Source organism: Syzygium oleosum, unplaced genomic scaffold (assembly GCF_021117445.2).
Source record: "Syzygium oleosum isolate NSW1041296 unplaced genomic scaffold, Sole_v2.1 Sole_v2.01, whole genome shotgun sequence".
Taxonomy (NCBI): Eukaryota; Viridiplantae; Streptophyta; class Magnoliopsida; order Myrtales; family Myrtaceae; genus Syzygium; species Syzygium oleosum.
The window spans coordinates 27,976,914-27,994,958 of NW_026607485.1; the positions used below are offsets into that span (position 1 = coordinate 27,976,914).

Sequence of the window (18,045 nt, forward strand, 5' to 3'; positions counted from 1 at the left end):
CGATCCGGTTCCCAGTTCCTAAAAGTGGAACCGGTTTTCGAGCGGTTCGGTTCCCAGTTCTTGAGTGGGAACCGGACCGGATATGACCGGATCGATAAATATATATTTTAATTTTTTCATATATATAATATAATATATATATATGAAAAATATTTAATATTGATCCCATTGGAATTGATTGTTCAATTTTTTCATATATTATATATATTTTTTCAATTTTTTCCATGGCCATCTGAGATCAAATTAGAACTACAAAAGAAAGAACGGAACAATCGGTTTTCGGGTCACAAATAATATTTAATGTTGATCCTATTGGAACCAGATTGGACCGGACCAGATTGATGATCCCGTCTGGTCCACGGTCTCAAGACTAGCCGATCCGATTTTCGGCCCTAAAAATTAAAAATCGGTACTCCCGATCCGGTTTTCGGTTCTTGAGTTGGACCGGACAGGACTGGGCACCGCTCACCTTTCTTCTCCCACGCGGCCACCGAATGGTCGCGAGGCGCTCTCTCTATCTCTCTCTCTCTTCGGAAACACCAAAACCAACCCCCCTCTTCGCGCTCTCCATCTCTCTCATTCCATCCTCCACGCCATTTGCACCGCCATGACCGTGCCTCGCCTCCTCTCCCACACGCAGCCGCCTCCCTGCCTCCTCCTCCTCCCCCCCTCCGCCTCCCTCCCCCGCGCCGGCCGCCCCCTCGCCGCCGCCGCCCAGCCCACTCTCCCCCGCGCGAGCCTCCGCGTCGGCGGATCCTCCTCCCCACGCCGCGGCGCCCCCCGGCGGCCCCGCCCCTCCCCGCCAAAATCCTCGTCGATCAACGGCGCCGTCGCGCAGGAGCACCCGGAGCCGTTGCTCGGGGCCAGCGGAGGGAGGAACGATGCTGCCGGGGCGGCGTTCGAGAGGCTCCGGAGGTGGATGGAGTCCGTCCGGTCGGTGCTGCCCGGCGGGATGTGGTGGGACCTGTCGGAGGACGTGGAGTTCAAGATGCTGGCGAAGCCGGTCACGGTGTGGCGCGCGCTGACCAGGATGTGGGAATTGGTCGCCCGGGACCGGTGGATCATCTTCGCCGCATTCTCCACCCTCATTGTCGCCGCGGTTCGTGATTTGTTTTGGGGCGTTCTTTCGCTAGGATTCCCGCTTTAGTCCTTTGAATTCTCTATCACCAGGTTGTGTTGGAACTCTTGTGCAATTAGTTCGTTCGTTTGTTGTTGAGTGTGATTTGTTCCATCTTGTTTTTACGTGATGCTGTCGCTGCATTTCTATGGCAGCATGATGGGGATGACTTCCATGTCAAGCTCATAAGTTGAGATACATGATTGCTGTGCGGTTATCTATTACATTATGCTTGGGATACTATCAGCATTGGGGCATCAATTGAATAGTGTTTGAATTCGGCAGTAGTCATGTATGATGGCCATTCTTGGATGAGGCCGTCTTTAGTTTATGGAAGCGCATCAACTTGTCATTATTAGCAAGGAGAGAAGATGATTGTACGGAATATTACTTGTCTTTAGTTTATGGAAGTGCATCAACGGATAGCTTAATACACTGTGGAGCTCAGTACAATTTTGAATGGTATAGGGGGCAGGAACTTCTAATTGCATACTATTAATGGACTCGGTGACTGCAAAGATAGGAAAATCGAGGTGCCTCATTAGAATCTTTGAATCTCCTTCATGTAATTAGTTTCCTTTTCTTGAGATGCACCTAAAACCTATTTCTAGCTTAATATTGCACTTAACGTAGATAATTCTGACTTATTACGGATTTTGGGTACTTATTTGAGCTATTCATGACGTCCTACTATTAATGAGAATAATAGGAAAAACTTGGCCGGTCACAAAAGGACCAAAAGAAATAAAAACATGTGTAAAGGAAACAGACAAGAGAATGGCCAACAGTGCTTTCTTGCTTTTCCTTTGGAGGGGTTGGGTGATAGTTTTAGCCCCTTCATTGCAAGGAATGTTAGACCACTAAGCGCACTTCAGTCTTTGGGATTTAATTGGTGGCTACCGTCACTGAATTTATTAGTAATCTGGTTTTGGTGCATTATACCCTTCAGTTTGTCACGGATACCACAGATATAAAACAAACTAATTCTTGGTTTCATTTATTTTGGTCCATTTTAATGATGTTGCTTTTCCTCTTTCCAGCTTTCTGAGATCTCTATACCACATTACTTGACGGCATCAATATTCTCGGCACAGAGTGGGAACATCGCAGTGTTTCATCGGAATGTGTGTCTCTTGGTTCTTCTGTGCATCGGTGCAGGAATATGCAGGTTGAAATCTTGTATGGTCAAAACTCCCTTCTCCTCTAAGTTGCTAACTGTAGAACTCTTTTTCTCCACTCCTTTGATAGTCTTTTCCTAATGTCCAAGTTGTAGTTTCCGTAATACTACACCATATGTGATTTCTCTGATTGACAATATATGTCGACACACTGTCTTTTCGATAGGCTGTTTAGCTGAGGGCATTTCTTAGTGCAGTTTTTATGTTTTGCATTTGATTTGAATTACCAATGAACAAATTGCTTAATTTTCTGGTGAATTTTTTGATTTGAAGTATCTCGAATACCCAGATTCTGAGGGAGATCTTTGACCTCATGGTCTGTTAATTTGATGAACAGTGGTGTACGCGGTTGCTGTTTCGGCATTGCAAATATGATCCTTGTGAGTTTCCATTTTATTTTGTCGTTATAAAAATGACAAGTTGCCAAAATTGAGGTGCTTCCAAGGCTGTCTTACACGATATATATGTTTTAATAGATAGTTACACGTTGCTATACCTTTGGACATTGTGAGGTTTTCATGGAAAAATATTAGATAAAGCTAGATTCATGCAGCTCTCCACTGGATGTTGCGGATGCTCATGATACACGGAACGTTTTAACCTAGCATAATTCCTTGATAAAAATAATTGTTCATTGATAGTTACACGTTGCTATACCTTTGGACATTGTCAGGTTTTCATGGAAAAACAATTGATAAAGTTAGATTCATGCAGCTCTCCACTGGATGTAGCAGATGCTCATGATGCATTGAATGTTTTTACCTAGCATAGTTACCTGTTAAATAATTTGAATTATTTCATTTTCTTCTCAATCTCTTTGGAGCTGTTGAAGCACCCAACTGATACATCTACACGCATGGACTCAGTTATTAGAGATGGAAAAAGTTTCTTAATAGTATTGCATCCAGACCGCTGGTTTTGATAATTGGTCTTTGAAATATCTAAAAAGGTGGATTTCTCAATTTTTTAATCCTTAATTTTCACTTTCTTTCTATCTTTTAGCTGAATTTATTGTATAAACTGCAGATATGGTGCTGAACAGATCTATGGCACAGAGCATAACACAATCATGTAAACAACTTAATTAGTGAGACACTGCTTGGAGTTGGTTGTTGTTCTCTGATAGTTGAGGAAAAACACATCACCTTTAAATGTAGATATTACATAAACCAAAAAAAGCTACAAATCTTTGCTGCTTGTTTAGGACAGAAGGAAGAGGATTTCTTGATATGGTTAGAAATTCATAATTGGGATAGTATATCATAACAAATAGAAGCAAGAGTAGTAATTTTTTTTTAAGAATACCTCGGGATAACTACAATATCCGGGGCTTATCTATGGCAAGTAGCTGTTATATGGAAGATTTGTCTAATCAGAGGGATATCGAAGCTAACAGGGTTTACTCTTTTGTAGGTCAAGCGAATGAGAGAAACGCTGTACCAGTCTCTCCTTTCACAGGTAGAGGAGATATATCAACACTCTTTTTGCAAGCTGGTTGCCCATGTTTGTTAAGATACTTCATTTAATGTCCTTTTCATACTGCCAATGCTGTAGGATATCTCCTTCTTTGATGGGGAAACAGTGGGTGATCTGACTAGCAGGCTTGGTGCTGATTGTCAGCAAGTGTCACGTGTAATTGGCAATGATCTTAACCTGATATTGCGCAATGGCCTACAGGTTGATTTCGCACTTAAGGGACCGCATGTTTTGCTTATAATTTATCAACAACTTTGTAGTCTTATGCCTTAAACCCTGCAGGGTGCAGGTTCATTGATCTACTTGCTAATCCTGTCATGGCCACTTGGTCTATGCACACTGGCTATATGCTCTACTTTGTCAGCAATTATGCTTATTTATGGCCAGTAAGATTCTTTTGGCTTTGTTGCTGATTCTCTGGAGTACTGTTAAGAGTATGGAATCTAAGAAGATATTTCTACATATGTGTTTTGGAACATTGAGTACTTTGCATTATACATGCGGACAATGTTCTTACGCTCCTGTTCTCCTGCCACATCATGTAGCATTTCTCACATGACTATAATGTTTCATACAGGTATCAGAAGAAGTCTGCAAAGCTAATCCAGGAGTACACTGCTTCCGCTAATGAAGTAGGAACTGCCTTCATGTTTTCTGAATTTTCTTTTTTATCAGAATGAGTTATCAGTCAAAAGCTCCTTTCCTTGCTTTAATTTTGTGCATTTTTGATAGGTGGCCCAAGAGACATTCTCTCTTATGAGAACAGTACGTGTTTACGGAACGGAAAAGCAAGAACTCAAGAGGTGATTATTAGTATTTCGCAGTTCAAAGGATGCCCTCTTTGTATGCACTTTCATATTTGATGTACGAGTTGCATTTGCAACAAATGAAACCTCTTAGATGACGGCTTAACTGACACAGCTATATATCTCTATCTTTCAAAGATACACAAAATGGCTTGAAAAACTGGCTGGCATTAGCTTGAGGCAGAGTGCTGCATATGGATTTTGGAATTGGAGTTTCAATACCCTTTATCACAGTACACAGGTCTGCTATGCCTTCTCTGATGTTCACTGATGCGTGATTTATGAGAGCTAAAGTATTTGTTTCTTCTTTGCCCTAGACAATAGGCTGAGGAGAGATCAAATGATAATTCTTATTGAGAATTAAGAAGAAGGTGCTTGTATTTTATTTTCTTAATCAAACTTTCAGGTGCTTCTAGCATTATTTCTCAGGGCACCCTGTTTATCGTATATATCTATGAAGTTTTCTGTGAGTTAGCGCTTTGGCTTGTATGGTATTAAGTACAAGGAACAAGTCTTCACTTGAGATTTAATTGAAGATTCTTCTTCAGATGAAAGATCAAGTTGACAACGTCGTGTATGTTGACACGTAGATTGTATTTTGTAGGTTATTGCTGTGCTGATAGGAGGAATGTCCATTCTGGCTGGTCAGACAACTGCAGAGCAACTCACAAAGTTTTTATTGTACAGTGAGTGGTTAATTTACTCGACATGGTGGATTGGGGACAATTTATCATCATTGATGCAATCTGTTGGGGCTAGCGAAAAAGTCTTCCAACTGATGGATCTTCCAGCAAGTGACCAATTCATATCAAAAGGCAAGTGGCTTAGTTTGCTTAAAGGAGACTAACCTGAATTAGTGCTAGTTGTCTCTTCTTCCCGAGTCCTCTCTGAATTAGTGCTAGTTGTCTCTTCTTCCCGAGTCCTCTCTGAATTAGTGCTAGTTATCTCCCCCTTAATAGTAAAGCTTTTCTAAGTTATAGATAGAGGCATGGAGCAGTATTTACATAGAATTGTTGGAGAATTTTCAACTTTACAAATACAAGCATAATGTGTTTTGGTAATTGATAGAATAACATTATATCATAATATGCAGTATACTTGTTCAGTGGCATTCTGTAATTGCAATATGAATATCATATAAATAGGTGGAGATCAGAAACCTTAACACGTTTTTTACTTTAAAATCTTCCCGTGTTCTCTCAAATGGTTAAGATGAATAAGTTGAAGTTAGCTTACATGGTTATGTGATTTTTGGACTCAAATAATCTGTGCACATTTTCCACACCTTGTGATAAAAATTGTAGGGGATGGATCACCTTTTCTAATGTTTCCCTCTCACCTCTCAGATTCAAAGTTGGAAAGGCTTCATGGATGCGTTGAGTTTCATAATGTCTCGTTTTATTATTCCTCTAGGCCTACAGTAAGTTTTTTTTTTCTTTGTTGACCCAACTATATATTTTCCCTTATGAATACACGCTTCTTCTGAATGCGATTCTGAGAGACGTTCTATCATCATCTGTTCCCTAGCTGCTGGCGTTGTTTTTCTTTACCATGTTTCCTCTGTCACTGGATTATTTCTCTGTTTCAATTGCTTTTATTTTTACTCATGTTCCTCTGCTAGAACCAACAAGCACCGTAAATTCCATGGTTACAGATGAGGCTGTAATATTATATTATATTTGCTTTCTTTGGGCCTGTCTGATTTGCATTCTCATGTATTACTTAGTAATTGTTCAATGGTTACAGTAACAACTCTTCCTATTTCTTTCCTCTATATATGCATATATAAAACTCAAAGAGTACTTTGAACAGGTGCCAGTTCTCAGACACGTAAACCTTACTGTGCAACCTGGTGAAGTTGTTGCAATTGTACGGACAAGTTTTCTATAATCGATTTCTTTTACTTTGTAGGCTACACTTTAGGAACCCTTTGCCTCATCTTTTTATATTGTGTAGGTTGGTCTTAGCGGGAGTGGTAAAAGTACACTAGTGAATCTGTTGCTCCGCCTTTACGAGCCAACTAACGGTCAGGTGATGTATCTTTAACCTCCGTGGACTAGATTTGAATTGTATGAAGCTTAAGAAATATGCTATCTCAACCTGAATATCAATTAGAGTTTCTCTGTAGGCTAAAGATTCACTTGTGAACATTTCTGTTGGAAAGAAAGCGCTTGGTGGTTATAATGCTCTCGAGTAAACAGTAGCCGATTAGATTTTCTTTCCTATAGGATGTTAAATTCTCGTATTCAACGATTGAACTTTATTGTGCCATCGTTCTGCCATTGGACGCCTCCATTGTCCGGACATTTAAAACTAGGCTACATCCAGTGATTATATTTCAAGGCCTTTCTGCTCAGTCATATGATGCTACTTTGGTTTTTTTCTATTTCAGATCTTGGTAGATGGCTTCCCCGTTCAAGAGTTGGATGTGAAGTGGTTCAGGGAAAAAGTTGGATACGTGGGACAGGTTACGCCTAATTAGCCTCTCTTTTTTTTTTGTCTTGGCGCCTAATTAGCCTCTCGTTAGCATTGGAATTTTGTTTTTTATGTTTTGATTGTTGACACAATAGCTTTAGCAGGAACCGCGACTTTTCCGCATGGATATTTCTTCAAACATAAGATATGGATGTACACACGATATTAAACAGGAGGATGTGGAATGGGCAGCCAAGCAGGCATATGCTCATGAATTCATTTTGTCACTGCCCGATGGTTACCAAACTCTTGTTGATGATGATCTACTCAGCGGAGGTCAAAAGCAACGAATTGCTATTGCTCGAGCAATTCTTAGAGATCCAATCATTTTAATTCTTGATGAAGCGACGAGCGCACTTGATGCAGAGAGTGAGCACAATATCAAGGTTGGTTGGTGCATTTAGCAACAACAGAAAACCTAGGGAAGAAAAAGGAAGAGATTGGGTTTTGCAGGTTCGATGTCATCAGCTCACATCCTTTTTCTTTCTCTTAATTTTTTATCCAGGGTGTTCTTCGTGCTGAGAGAAGTACCTTGACCACAAAGAGAACTATTCTAGTCATTGCCCATAGGTGAGATAATTATTCAGCCCTTTTTGAGCATTTCACTTTCTGTGCTGATGTTTTATTCTTCATTTCTCCAGGCTTTCTACAATACAAGCTGCTGATAGGATAGTGGTAATGGACAGTGGCCAAATTGTTGAGGTTTGTATTCTTACCACTTTTATTGTGAACTTTCATCTCGTCTTGCCAATAGAGCGGTGGATTTGCCTTGAGCAGATTTATTTCTAATCTGAGTGTTTGTCAATTTCTCTGTCGCTTCTCTCTACACGATGCTCCGACAAGATTTAAGAACATAATACCTGGCTACTTAGTGCTTAATTGCTCATGAGCATATAATAGCCTCTGAGGTGGATGGAGGGACTTTGCAGTGTTTTTTATCCCAGACTTCGAGCTTCGACATCTTGGGCTTTCTTCTATGTCCTGACACGGCTGCACTTTTCTGCTACATCATATAGAAGTTAGCATGAAGACCGCATGATAGTTATAAAGATTGCAGAAGTATCCTTTCGTCATTTTATCTCCTTGCGCCATCAATTAATTTTTTCTCTCTCGCTCTGTCTCTATTAGATGGGCAAGCACAGTGAGCTCCTCCTCAGAGATGGGCTGTATGCACGGCTCACCAGAAGGCAGGCGGACGCCGTAGCATGATTTTGCAGAGGCGAAACGCGGGCAATTTCTCATTCTTTCGATGGAGTGTGTTGGTAACTTCATTGGATGCAGCATAGAAGATTTCATTCCTGACTGCTGACCTCTATACGAGGATCATTCAACAGGAAGGGTGCATACACAGGTCACGCTTTGGTGAGTTGCTGAAGGCAGCAGCTTCCCGCAGATTCGCCAGGTTATGCTACCCTTTGATTCTCACTCTCTCGCAGGTGGTAACGCATGGGTTTTTTGGCCATTTAGTTACAATGCGAGGATACTGTTTCGGCGAGCATCGGGTGCCGATAACTCTTTTGTAACCAAAAGGTGCCAATCAGCATATTTTTTGTATTTTTCCCTCGGGTCGTGTTAAAGAGTGATCCGGGATGCTTGCTAAGCATACTTATTTATAGATACTGCAATTTCCAATGATGTGATTGCAAATAAAACGAAAAATAATTAGCCTATTTTAGAAATGCAAAATTTGTTGAATTGGTTACTTAACAAGTGTCATTGGAGTACTTGTTAATGGCACTTGTTGACAAATTTCTTTTCATACGGTAAACCTTGAGAGCTAAAGAACAGTAATGTCCCATCGCCCTCTCTCTCTCCGGTAATGTCACATGTTAGCCAAGCCTCGGTTAATTTCAGGAGCTGGGAGAACTGTTGAGAATTTGTGTTGCACCAAAGAAGTATTACTTTACATATTATATAAATTAATTGAAAATGCAAAATATTCCAAAGGAGTGATTTGAAAATTTTTCCGTACAAATTTGAACGCCGTTATATAGCATAATGGAGTGAAATTTTGCATTTAAACAAGAAAACTGTCCAATGAGTGATAATCTCGGATCAATGGCGAGTTGTCGGCGGGGTAATGTTAAGATTTCGACCGCTGGCTTGAGTTTATTTTTGGTCGGTGCAGCAAAAAGATAGTCGTTGATCGAGCCATTGTGCATGTGGAAATAGCGTAAGCCTAGATTTTACCGTGTAGATTTGCCAAAACTCGTAGAAAAAGCTAGGAGTAACAATTATTTCAAACACTACCGTCGATTCAAATCCCGACTCTAAAAGAGTAGCATAAACAGCATGAATTTTGAAATTTTCTATCAAGAACGGTCTCTAGCCTTTCGCTATTCCATCTCTCTCTGATTCTCGCGGTGCGTTCGATGAATGCTGCGCCACCGTGAATGGCCATGATGAGTCGAAGGCAGAGGTGGTTATTAGGCAGAAAACTGGCAAGTCTCGCTCTTAGAGCCTTGGATAACAAAAACAAAACGTTTTTAACCATATATCCTATCTAAGAGTCGGTGAGGCCTCATAGGATCAAGGTTTGCACGATTCGATCCATGCAATCTTAGATCCGGGTCTATAAATTTATTAGATTTGTGCGAGACTCGTATGGTTGCGACTGATCCAGTCCATACGGACCGGGGTCCGAGTAGGAAGCAGAGGTTCGAACTCTTTCGTGATAAGTGAATCGGGCCTATCTTTGGACAACATGAACCGACCCGACCCGACCCGATGGGCGTGTTAGGATCCCCTACACTGGTCCTCACGCAGGCCGCGCGTGCTCTCCACCTTCTCCATCGCGTGATCGCACCAGTTGCATAGACGCTGATAACAACCCTTTCTCTATGATACACACAGCAGCGCATAGATACGAACACCTCCCATCTCCCGTCTCTCCGTACTCGAGCCACAGCCGGCCCCCACCTTCCGACGGCGATGGATGCGTACCACCGCTACATGAGGCCGCCGCCGCCGCCACCTCCTCCGCCGCCGCCGCCGCCGTCGACGGCGGATCCCTACCACCAGTACCAGCAGCAGCAGCCCCCGCCGCCGCCGCCGCCGCATCCTCATCAAGGCCCGTGGTACCCCAATCAATTCCACTACCGGTCTCCGTCGCCGCCGCCTCCGCAGTCGCAGCAGTGGGCGCAGCCGCCGCCTCCGCCTCCTCCGGGATCGGTGCCTTATCCCCCTCACCACGGCCAGTTCGCCCCTCGGCCTCACCTCCCCCCGCCTCCTCCTATTCCTCCTCCTCCTCATGCGGCGTACCCTAATTCGTATCCTCCGCAGGTCAGTTAATTCCTGGACTTGCTGCTTTTGTTTTTTTAGGAGGTGTTTTGATTTGCTGCTTTTCATTCGAGTGTGAAATGATCGATTCTGTCGTCCTTGTATTTCCTTTAGGCTAAAACTCTGAAGCTAGGTTACGCACAATTGTGTGCTAGGGGGTGTTTGATTTTGAGAGATTTGGGGGGGGGGGGGGGTGCTTTGCCTGTTTTTGTTTCAGTGAGTTTTTGGTTTTGCCTTGTTTGCTTTGTTTCTTTGGTAGAATGGTATTGTGCAGTCTCTGATTTCTAATCCGGTAATGTTTGCAGGAATGGGGCAATCCGAACTGGGCTTACCAGCAAAATTGGAACCATCCAGCAGGTTTTTTTTTAAGAATTATCTGTTCTTGTATTTTATAGTTCTTGGTTATCGATAATCTGGTCTGGCAGATTCTTTCAATTTTATGTAAACCGTTGATATCATTGAGTGTAGGTGCGACTGGTTTACTGTTACCGATTATTTATCCTTCTATATTATGCCTGCCGCTTATGTTCTGGAGCTTAAAGTTCGTAAGACTAAACTTCTTGTCTGAAGTATATGTATATCAATAATGAAAAGTATTTTCTTGCAATCCGTTTATATAAGTCTGGCCTGAGAAAATGATAGAGAACATAGCCATCTTCCTTTATGGAAACAACAAGAGTCGACCAGATGTGAGTTCTTATAGATATTAGTCTTCTTCTTTTTTCTGTCATTCTGTGGGTTAAAATAAAAACTTACGTTGTAACGAAGGTCCTGTGGGGGTGGTCTGTGGAATGTATATAATCATGTTAGTTCCTGTTGTAGTTAATGTCACTATATGAGTTGGCAAAATCCAGGTACATGCTCTTTGTCGCTTTGCTCATGGCTCCTCATCATTGATAGTATGTCATTAGTTCTTACCCGTAATTCTGTAACTAATGTTCATAAACCGTATAACTAGTTGGATGAATTTTCTTTGTATACTATATCTTCGGTTGTGTTTTTTCCTCCTTTGAATGCTCTTATGTATTTCATTGTGAATTGTTTTTGTTACCCTCGGCAGCACATAGCAATTCCGAAGATTGGGCTGCCAGGGCTAAAGCTTGGGCAGATGCCAAAGCTGCCACGGAAAACCAACAAGCTCAGTCGCAATATGCACCACCAGGCAGGATGGATGAGCAGAACCATTATCACATCCCATATCCGTCTGCACTGGACTCTCACTATACGGAAAATCATCACCAGCCACTAGCTGGACAGGGCCATCAGCAACATTCTCTTTCAGCCGCACCCCCACAAGGGCAACCGTTGTATACGCAGGAGATTACATCTGTCAGTTCTGGGCCATCAGCTTACCTTCCGGATGGAAGTTCACCCTTCCCAGCTAGAGATGGAGTAACTGGACATGCAAACTCGGTACTACGCCAACAAGATTCTTTGCCGACCAACGTATCTGTTCATCAGCAGGAGGTACCTTCTAGTTATTCTTCTGTTTCAGGTAATATTCACTTAACATATAGTTTGCATGTGAAACTAGAGCTGATGAGCAGTTTCCATGGAACTTTCTAATAGAAAATCTACTGTTGGCTTGTGTGATGTTGCAACTTAGACAATAGTTAAGCTTTGTCCTTTTTCTAATCTTGGAGGGACATTCATTCATAGAAGTAATGACTTTTAACTAGAGTCTTTTGGTTTCCAAATATGCCCTTAAGATTGCAAGCCACTGACAAAAAAAAAACTTCCAAGAGAATACAGCGAGACTGGTTGTGTACATAATGTATTTTCACTCTTTTCTTTCCTCTGCCTTATGAAAAGGTAAGGACCACATGTTTAAAGATGTGACTAGATGTGAAAGAGGCGCTACATTATCCATTTCACTTCCATGTAATCGTGTTAGCTTTCTTTTGACTATCATTATTATTTTTTTGTGGAGTTAATTTCTTATATGGTGGGGACTTCCTCAGGGGTTGTGTTCAGAATGAATTTTGTTTTGATCTTTTTGGTTATTTGCTCTTATGTTTGAGATTTGACTCATTTAATTCACCGTCGAATCTCTGCATGCATACAATTATTGACATAAAAGTCATTTAAAGTTAGGTAATGTTTTTTTCTTTTTTAAATGATTTTTACCAAGTAATATTACGTTATATGTGTTTTTAGGAAAGTGAACTTTCAAACAGACAAGGCCTTAATTTCTTTATGCCTATTTCTGAAAGAATCTAGTTCATGTAGACAAATTAGGAGGTATATCGGATATGAAGATGGTTGAAATAGTAGGCTATGTTTATGTCAAGGTTACAGATTTGCACATGGATTGTGAACTTACAAAGTACCTGAGGTTTTTATTTATGATACTTGGTGTAAAACTCTGATTACTATCTCTCATGAATGTCCATGTAAGATATCCTCTAATTTCCCCTTTGTCAGCTGTTTGACTACTCAATTGAATTTTAGGTCAAGAAGACAGGGCAGATCAAAGGCTGCATTGGCATGTTTCTGCAGGTCAGGAAAATATGCACCACCTGCAACCATCAAGGCCTGCTATTACTGGATCAGTTCCATCTGGACAGCCCTTTTCATATGGCAATCAACTAGCTGAGCCTGTGACTGATCTTGCTGATCAGCCATTGCAATTTACTCCCAGATTTACTCGGGATCAAGATTCACGTCAGCAGCCTGGTTATGCTCATCACCTTAACCCTGCAGCTTCAGCTTCTGTGAATACTTGGACCTCGTCTGTGGTTCCTGATGCGGTTTACCCTTCAGTTCCTTCAGTTAATCCACCAGGGCCTCAGGTTTGGATCTCCCTCTCTCTCCCGTTTTGTCTTTTTTCTGCCTGTGCACACATGCCAAGAACCTTTCCTTGCAGCACGATCCCTCCGTACCATCTCCTCTCTCTGGACAAGGAGCAACACCATTTGCAAGATTTTCTGGAACAAGCTTTCAGCCTACAGTTCCATCTCCTGGTGGCCCTTTCAGTCTGGGTGCAGGAACAGCATTACCTCCTGCTGCATCCTTTGCTGGCGATGCTTATGGTGTTTCTAATATATCCGAGCGTCCCAAAAAGGTATTAGATTTAGTCTTTGAATGGACCCATCGAGCATGACTTGATCGGTGCTGACTTCTGGCTTGACATATTTCCAGGCTCCAGTGCCTAATTGGCTTAGAGAGGAGATAATTAAGACAAAAGCTTCCATTTCAAGTACATCTCTGGGGCATGCTAAAGTTGAATCTCAATCCCTAGAAGATGAAGAAGCAGATAAGTCATTCCAAATGGGCGACCAAGGAGAAGACAAAAGCATTGACACGTCTAGGTCAACTGAAGAAGATGATGATGATGAGGTTTACCCATCCTTTCTGTTTTATTTTATTTTATTTTATTTATTTCTAGGGGTGGGGAGAGGGGTGTACGGAGCACATATTTCAATATGACTTTGCACATATTGTTCAGTTGCATTATTGCGTGTTTTTCTACCTATTAAGACAGCTTTGCCTTTTGTTGTAGGATTATGCAGAAGCTGCCAGAACTGTGGCCATTAACCAAGAAATCAAGCGTGTTCTAACTGAAGTTCTTTTGAAGGTTAATAGCTGTTTGGATTACTTCTCTTCAGGAACATATACATCAGTATACATGAAGTATAAATTATAATTTTTTGGACAGGTGACTGATGAGCTTTTTGATGAAATAGCAACAAAGGTTCTTAATGAAGATGATCCGGTAACTGATGGTAATTTTATGATGACCTCGCAGCTCTCCATTTGTCAATCATTTGGTGTTTCTTGCATAATTGAAGTAGCATCTATCCTCCTTATGGCTTCTTTGCTATGGGTGTTTTTAATTTTCTGCATCTGATTACAATGTAACTCTTTCAGACCGTAGGGTCTCACCATCTGCCCGTTCTGGCCCTATTCCAAAATCACCTGCAAAGCTTCCAGTTTCACTTGACAATAAGGAATCAGAGTCTGAAGATGTTAGTGAAAAGTCTAGTTCCAGCTCCCCAGGGAATATCTTGGGTCTGGCAACTTATGCCTCTGATGACGACGACGATGTCAGGGACAAAAAAATGCGCAGCTCCAGTGCACCAACTCTTGCAAAAGGTGTTGCTCCGATGATCCCAGGTGGTGAAAGGGATCGAAATGGTGTCAATAAGGCCCTTGAGAATGGCCTGCCACCAATTAAAATTGAAGACGGTAATAGGGTTCAGGTGGAAATGGAGAGTGGCTCCACCAAAGTCAATGCTTCCAAAAGGAAAAACAGCACTGATGGTATTGGCTCAAGTGTCAATAAGGCAGATGTGACGGCGCAGTTAGCTTCTGGAGGCGCTGTTGACGGGATGGATTTTAATCGTAAAAAGGTGTACGAAGATGTCAATACTTCTGGGTCAGGGGATCCCATGAAAGATGATGTCTCAATGAAGTCAAAACATCATAGTGAGAACGTTGTATCAAAACTCAAGCCAGATAATTCTCAAGATAAAGAGACCAGATTCAGATCAAGCGGAGGTGATTCAGATGGTAAAGTTAAAGTGGATTTGAAGATGGATGAGAAGCAGAGAACAGATGAAAGGGGTCTAAGGAAGGAAAGGACAGAAAGGTTGGATTCCAAAGAGACGCCGGAGCTACGTAAATCTGAGGATAGAGTGAAGGAATCCCATTCAAGGAGCAGAACAAATGATGTTGACGGCAGGGAGGATAGAAAGGAGGCAGAGCGATCCTATAGGTCTAGTGCCAAAGAAGGTGACAAAAGAAATGAAAGGTCAAAGCATAAGGAGGAGGACAGGTTGGGGAAAGAGCATCCGAATGATTTGAGAAGGCATAAGAGAAGACGTTCCTCTTCAACTGGTAGTGGAGGTAGAAATAGTAAGGAAAATTCACATGCAAAAAGTTCAAGTGACGATGCTTCTGACGATTCTAGAAGGTTTGTCATTAGTTTGATGTCTACTTTCTGTTGTGGTTTATCTGCCTTTATTTATTTACTGGTAGAGAATTTTCTGCCTGTTCCTTGATGGTCCTCCAATTTGAGCAAAAATTTTGCTTGCTGGTACTACAAATATTAAGGAGAGACATTTTTGGGATTCAACTGCCTTCTTTTCTGACTGGCAGGAAGTCACGTTCCCGGAAACGAGACCTCTCACCTTCTCCTGTTAGGTCACGAAGAAGGTAATTGTTCAACCAAATGACATTGCTTTAGCTTTTAGCGTATTGTCATGTCATCTAGCATCTTGACTGATTGTGAGAATTTGAGCATTTAAGAGTGTACCCTGGATTAAGCAGATGACTGATAAGACTGCTAAGTGGATATAAGATCATAGCTCAAACAAGTCCATAATATTGTGCCATCTGCATGAACGAATGTCATAAAAATAATAATGATGGTTAGATATTTTCCATTTTGGAATTCATCTAAATCCTTTTGGCATGTGCTGTTCCTTTTTTCTTGATGTGGTGGTTGCTGAGCCTAAGGTTGACTGGAAGAGTATGTGATATCTTCCGAGTTGTATTTAAAATTAATGATTTTCCTCTTAATGATTGGGATAGCAGCTTCATCTCATTATTTGCATTGCTTCTGGACTGTGGTTTATCTGATTTTGACCATTTGTCATGGACTTGTGATGAGAGAAAATATTCCTGGAACAGGCAGTTCTGTTTAAATTGTGGATGATTTGTCTTCTGCTCTACACAGCTATTTGTTTTTTGTGTATTGTTTTTCTGTATCACCTCTAGTTAGGCAAGGTTTTATTAAGGCTGGATTTAGAGAAGGAGGGCTTACTTGGCAGTGAAGGATGAAATACGAACTCTTAAGTCTAGTGGAGCCAATGTTTGTAATTTCCTTAATGCTGTTATCTCTGGTAATGCAATAACTTACATTTAGGACATAAGATGTTGAGCCAAAAATTAAATTAGTAGAAGAAAGAAAATGAATATATAAAATCCACACTTACTTGTAACATCATATCATTAGATATGGTGGTTTTGCTGTTCTTGCTTTGGGCTGATCTTACAGTCAGCTGCAAGCGACTTGCGCTTTTGGCTCTTTAAACAAGTTATTGTGAAGTTTGTGGAAGTTGGCTTTAGCTGGTATTAAACTTCCAATTGAAGGATCTGAATAAATTCTCCCTTTGCTTTGTTTTCTTGGACAGATGGTCAGCAATATTAATTTGCTTTCTAATGGTGATTCGCTTGTTGCTTCTCTGTTCTATAAGTTTGTCAAATTTTGCGGCAACACCTTTCCCTTCCATCTCCACAAATATTTTGTTGCTTTGACAGCAACAAATATTAACTATAGGAGCAACAGAATATTTATGTTTTGCCCGGAAGTAACCTGTTTTTTTCCCCTCCGACTGTTAAACAGTGAACATCTTTCTCTTTTGAGTCGATAATATTTTCGTTGAGAGAGATAACGCGAGCAGGTGCCATCATTTCGATAGATTCCCATTCCTGCCCCCCGCCAACTCTACCCAGTCAGCTTAGCAGCTGTTGGCAGCTGTGGTTGCACACAGATTGTAGTGTGGGAACTGATACTGTCCGGTTTATAGATTAGCATCCTTCATGTAGTTTTATGATATAGGGTGTCTTAATGATCATCACAGTGAACTATTTGGCAGTTTTTTTTTTCCTCCTTTGGCTGGTAAACGATGGTGCTTCGGTTTTTAGCGTGTTCTCATTTTAGTGATTGTTAGAAAGTGGAGGATAATTGATGTTTTAAAAGGCTGAGCATCTTTCTCTTGGATTTGCACGTTTGAACTCACCAAATTAGTGTGATGGATGTCTCATTTTTAGACCATCGAGATCCCCACATAGCAAGCATTCTCAGCGCAGGCATTCTCCCTACTCTTCTCTTGGGAATACTAGGTACGTTTCCATAAGCCTCTGACAATTGACTCTGTGTTGATGTTTTCAAGACATGACACTCTTAACAACAATAGAATTTCAGGTGAAGACATCAGTTTCTATATGTATATCTGGATCTTCAATAAGAGTTGGGTTTTTTCTTCTCTTTCCTTGCAGGGGAAGGAGAAGGTCGAGGTCTAAATCACCCATCAGAAGGCCAAGATGACGAGAAGATTGGTTTTAAGTTTGAAACGAGTGCTCTAGTCACCGTGGTTGCCGATGATTCCTTTACCCTCTTACTATGCCCGAGCATCATGGTCTTCATACATCATGGGCGCGGGGAAAAGTAAAGACGTGAATTCTACAGTGATCAAAAGAGTGCCCTGTTGGCTGCGAGATGATCCATCTCCTCTCTGTCATCTCCTAGCAATTCTGTTTTATTTTCCCATCTGTAATTTACAGTCAAAATGAGAGAAATTAGAATCCTCATTCGTGTAGATGCCGACTTTTGGTGCTTGTCTGCTATGATCTTTTAATTTGTTCGCTTCGTCATCAAAGATGATGGTTCCAGTAATGCACTGTTAATGTTGACAATAGAATGGAAAATCGAGCATGATGAGATCCTTGAATCCAGAAATCTAGTGGAAGCTGCTGTATGGTGGTACCCGTTGTTCCAGGAAAAGTTTCTTAAAGTTAAGTTCTGTAGTTTCTCATGGCGTGCTGGATGTGTTTTGAGTGAGGCAAAGCATGCTGACAAGCTTTGCCAAAGTGGGTATTGGAATGTGTTAAGAGTTTTTCGGTGTGCCAGATCAAGTTAGGGATGGCTGTATGACAGAACTTCAAGATCCATTTACTGTTGCTGGGCTTTGTAGTTATAGTTATTGCT

The 18,045-nt window shown here is 41.4% G+C and overlaps 2 protein-coding genes across 4 annotated transcripts; both read left to right on the forward strand.

Moving 5' to 3' along the window:
- The first annotated feature begins 543 nt into the window (after positions 1-543).
- Positions 544-8,684, forward strand: LOC115689949 (ABC transporter B family member 26, chloroplastic). Of its 2 annotated transcripts, XM_056316321.1 has the most exons (18): positions 548-1,099; positions 2,158-2,285; positions 2,633-2,675; positions 3,709-3,753; positions 3,850-3,972; positions 4,054-4,157; positions 4,349-4,403; positions 4,504-4,574; positions 4,716-4,818; positions 5,182-5,392; positions 5,924-5,997; positions 6,390-6,446; positions 6,534-6,608; positions 6,970-7,044; positions 7,157-7,438; positions 7,558-7,622; positions 7,694-7,754; positions 8,181-8,684. In XM_056316321.1, the coding sequence occupies exons 1-18, from the start codon at positions 608-610 to the stop codon at positions 8,259-8,261; spliced, it is 2,145 nt and encodes a 714-aa protein (XP_056172296.1). In that variant the 5' UTR covers positions 548-607; the 3' UTR covers positions 8,262-8,684. The 2 variants fall into 2 exon arrangements, 1 of the variants encoding a protein (XP_056172296.1); XR_008817613.1 differs by lacking the exon at positions 7,558-7,622 and having other exon boundaries at positions 544-1,099; positions 7,157-7,505; positions 8,181-8,332.
- A 1,195-nt stretch (positions 8,685-9,879) lies between these two features.
- Positions 9,880-17,656, forward strand: LOC115689946 (uncharacterized). 2 transcript variants are annotated; one of them, XM_056316311.1, is made up of 12 exons: positions 9,880-10,334; positions 10,637-10,688; positions 11,392-11,826; positions 12,783-13,123; positions 13,198-13,395; positions 13,473-13,670; positions 13,834-13,908; positions 13,990-14,056; positions 14,202-15,246; positions 15,432-15,488; positions 17,086-17,180; positions 17,337-17,656. In XM_056316311.1, the coding sequence occupies exons 1-12, from the start codon at positions 9,984-9,986 to the stop codon at positions 17,507-17,509; spliced, it is 3,087 nt and encodes a 1,028-aa protein (XP_056172286.1). In that variant the 5' UTR covers positions 9,880-9,983; the 3' UTR covers positions 17,510-17,656. The 2 variants fall into 2 exon arrangements, with proteins under 2 accessions (XP_056172286.1, XP_030472011.2); XM_030616151.2 differs by having other exon boundaries at positions 9,881-10,334; positions 17,109-17,180; positions 17,337-17,478.
- Positions 17,657-18,045: the final 389 nt, after the last annotated feature.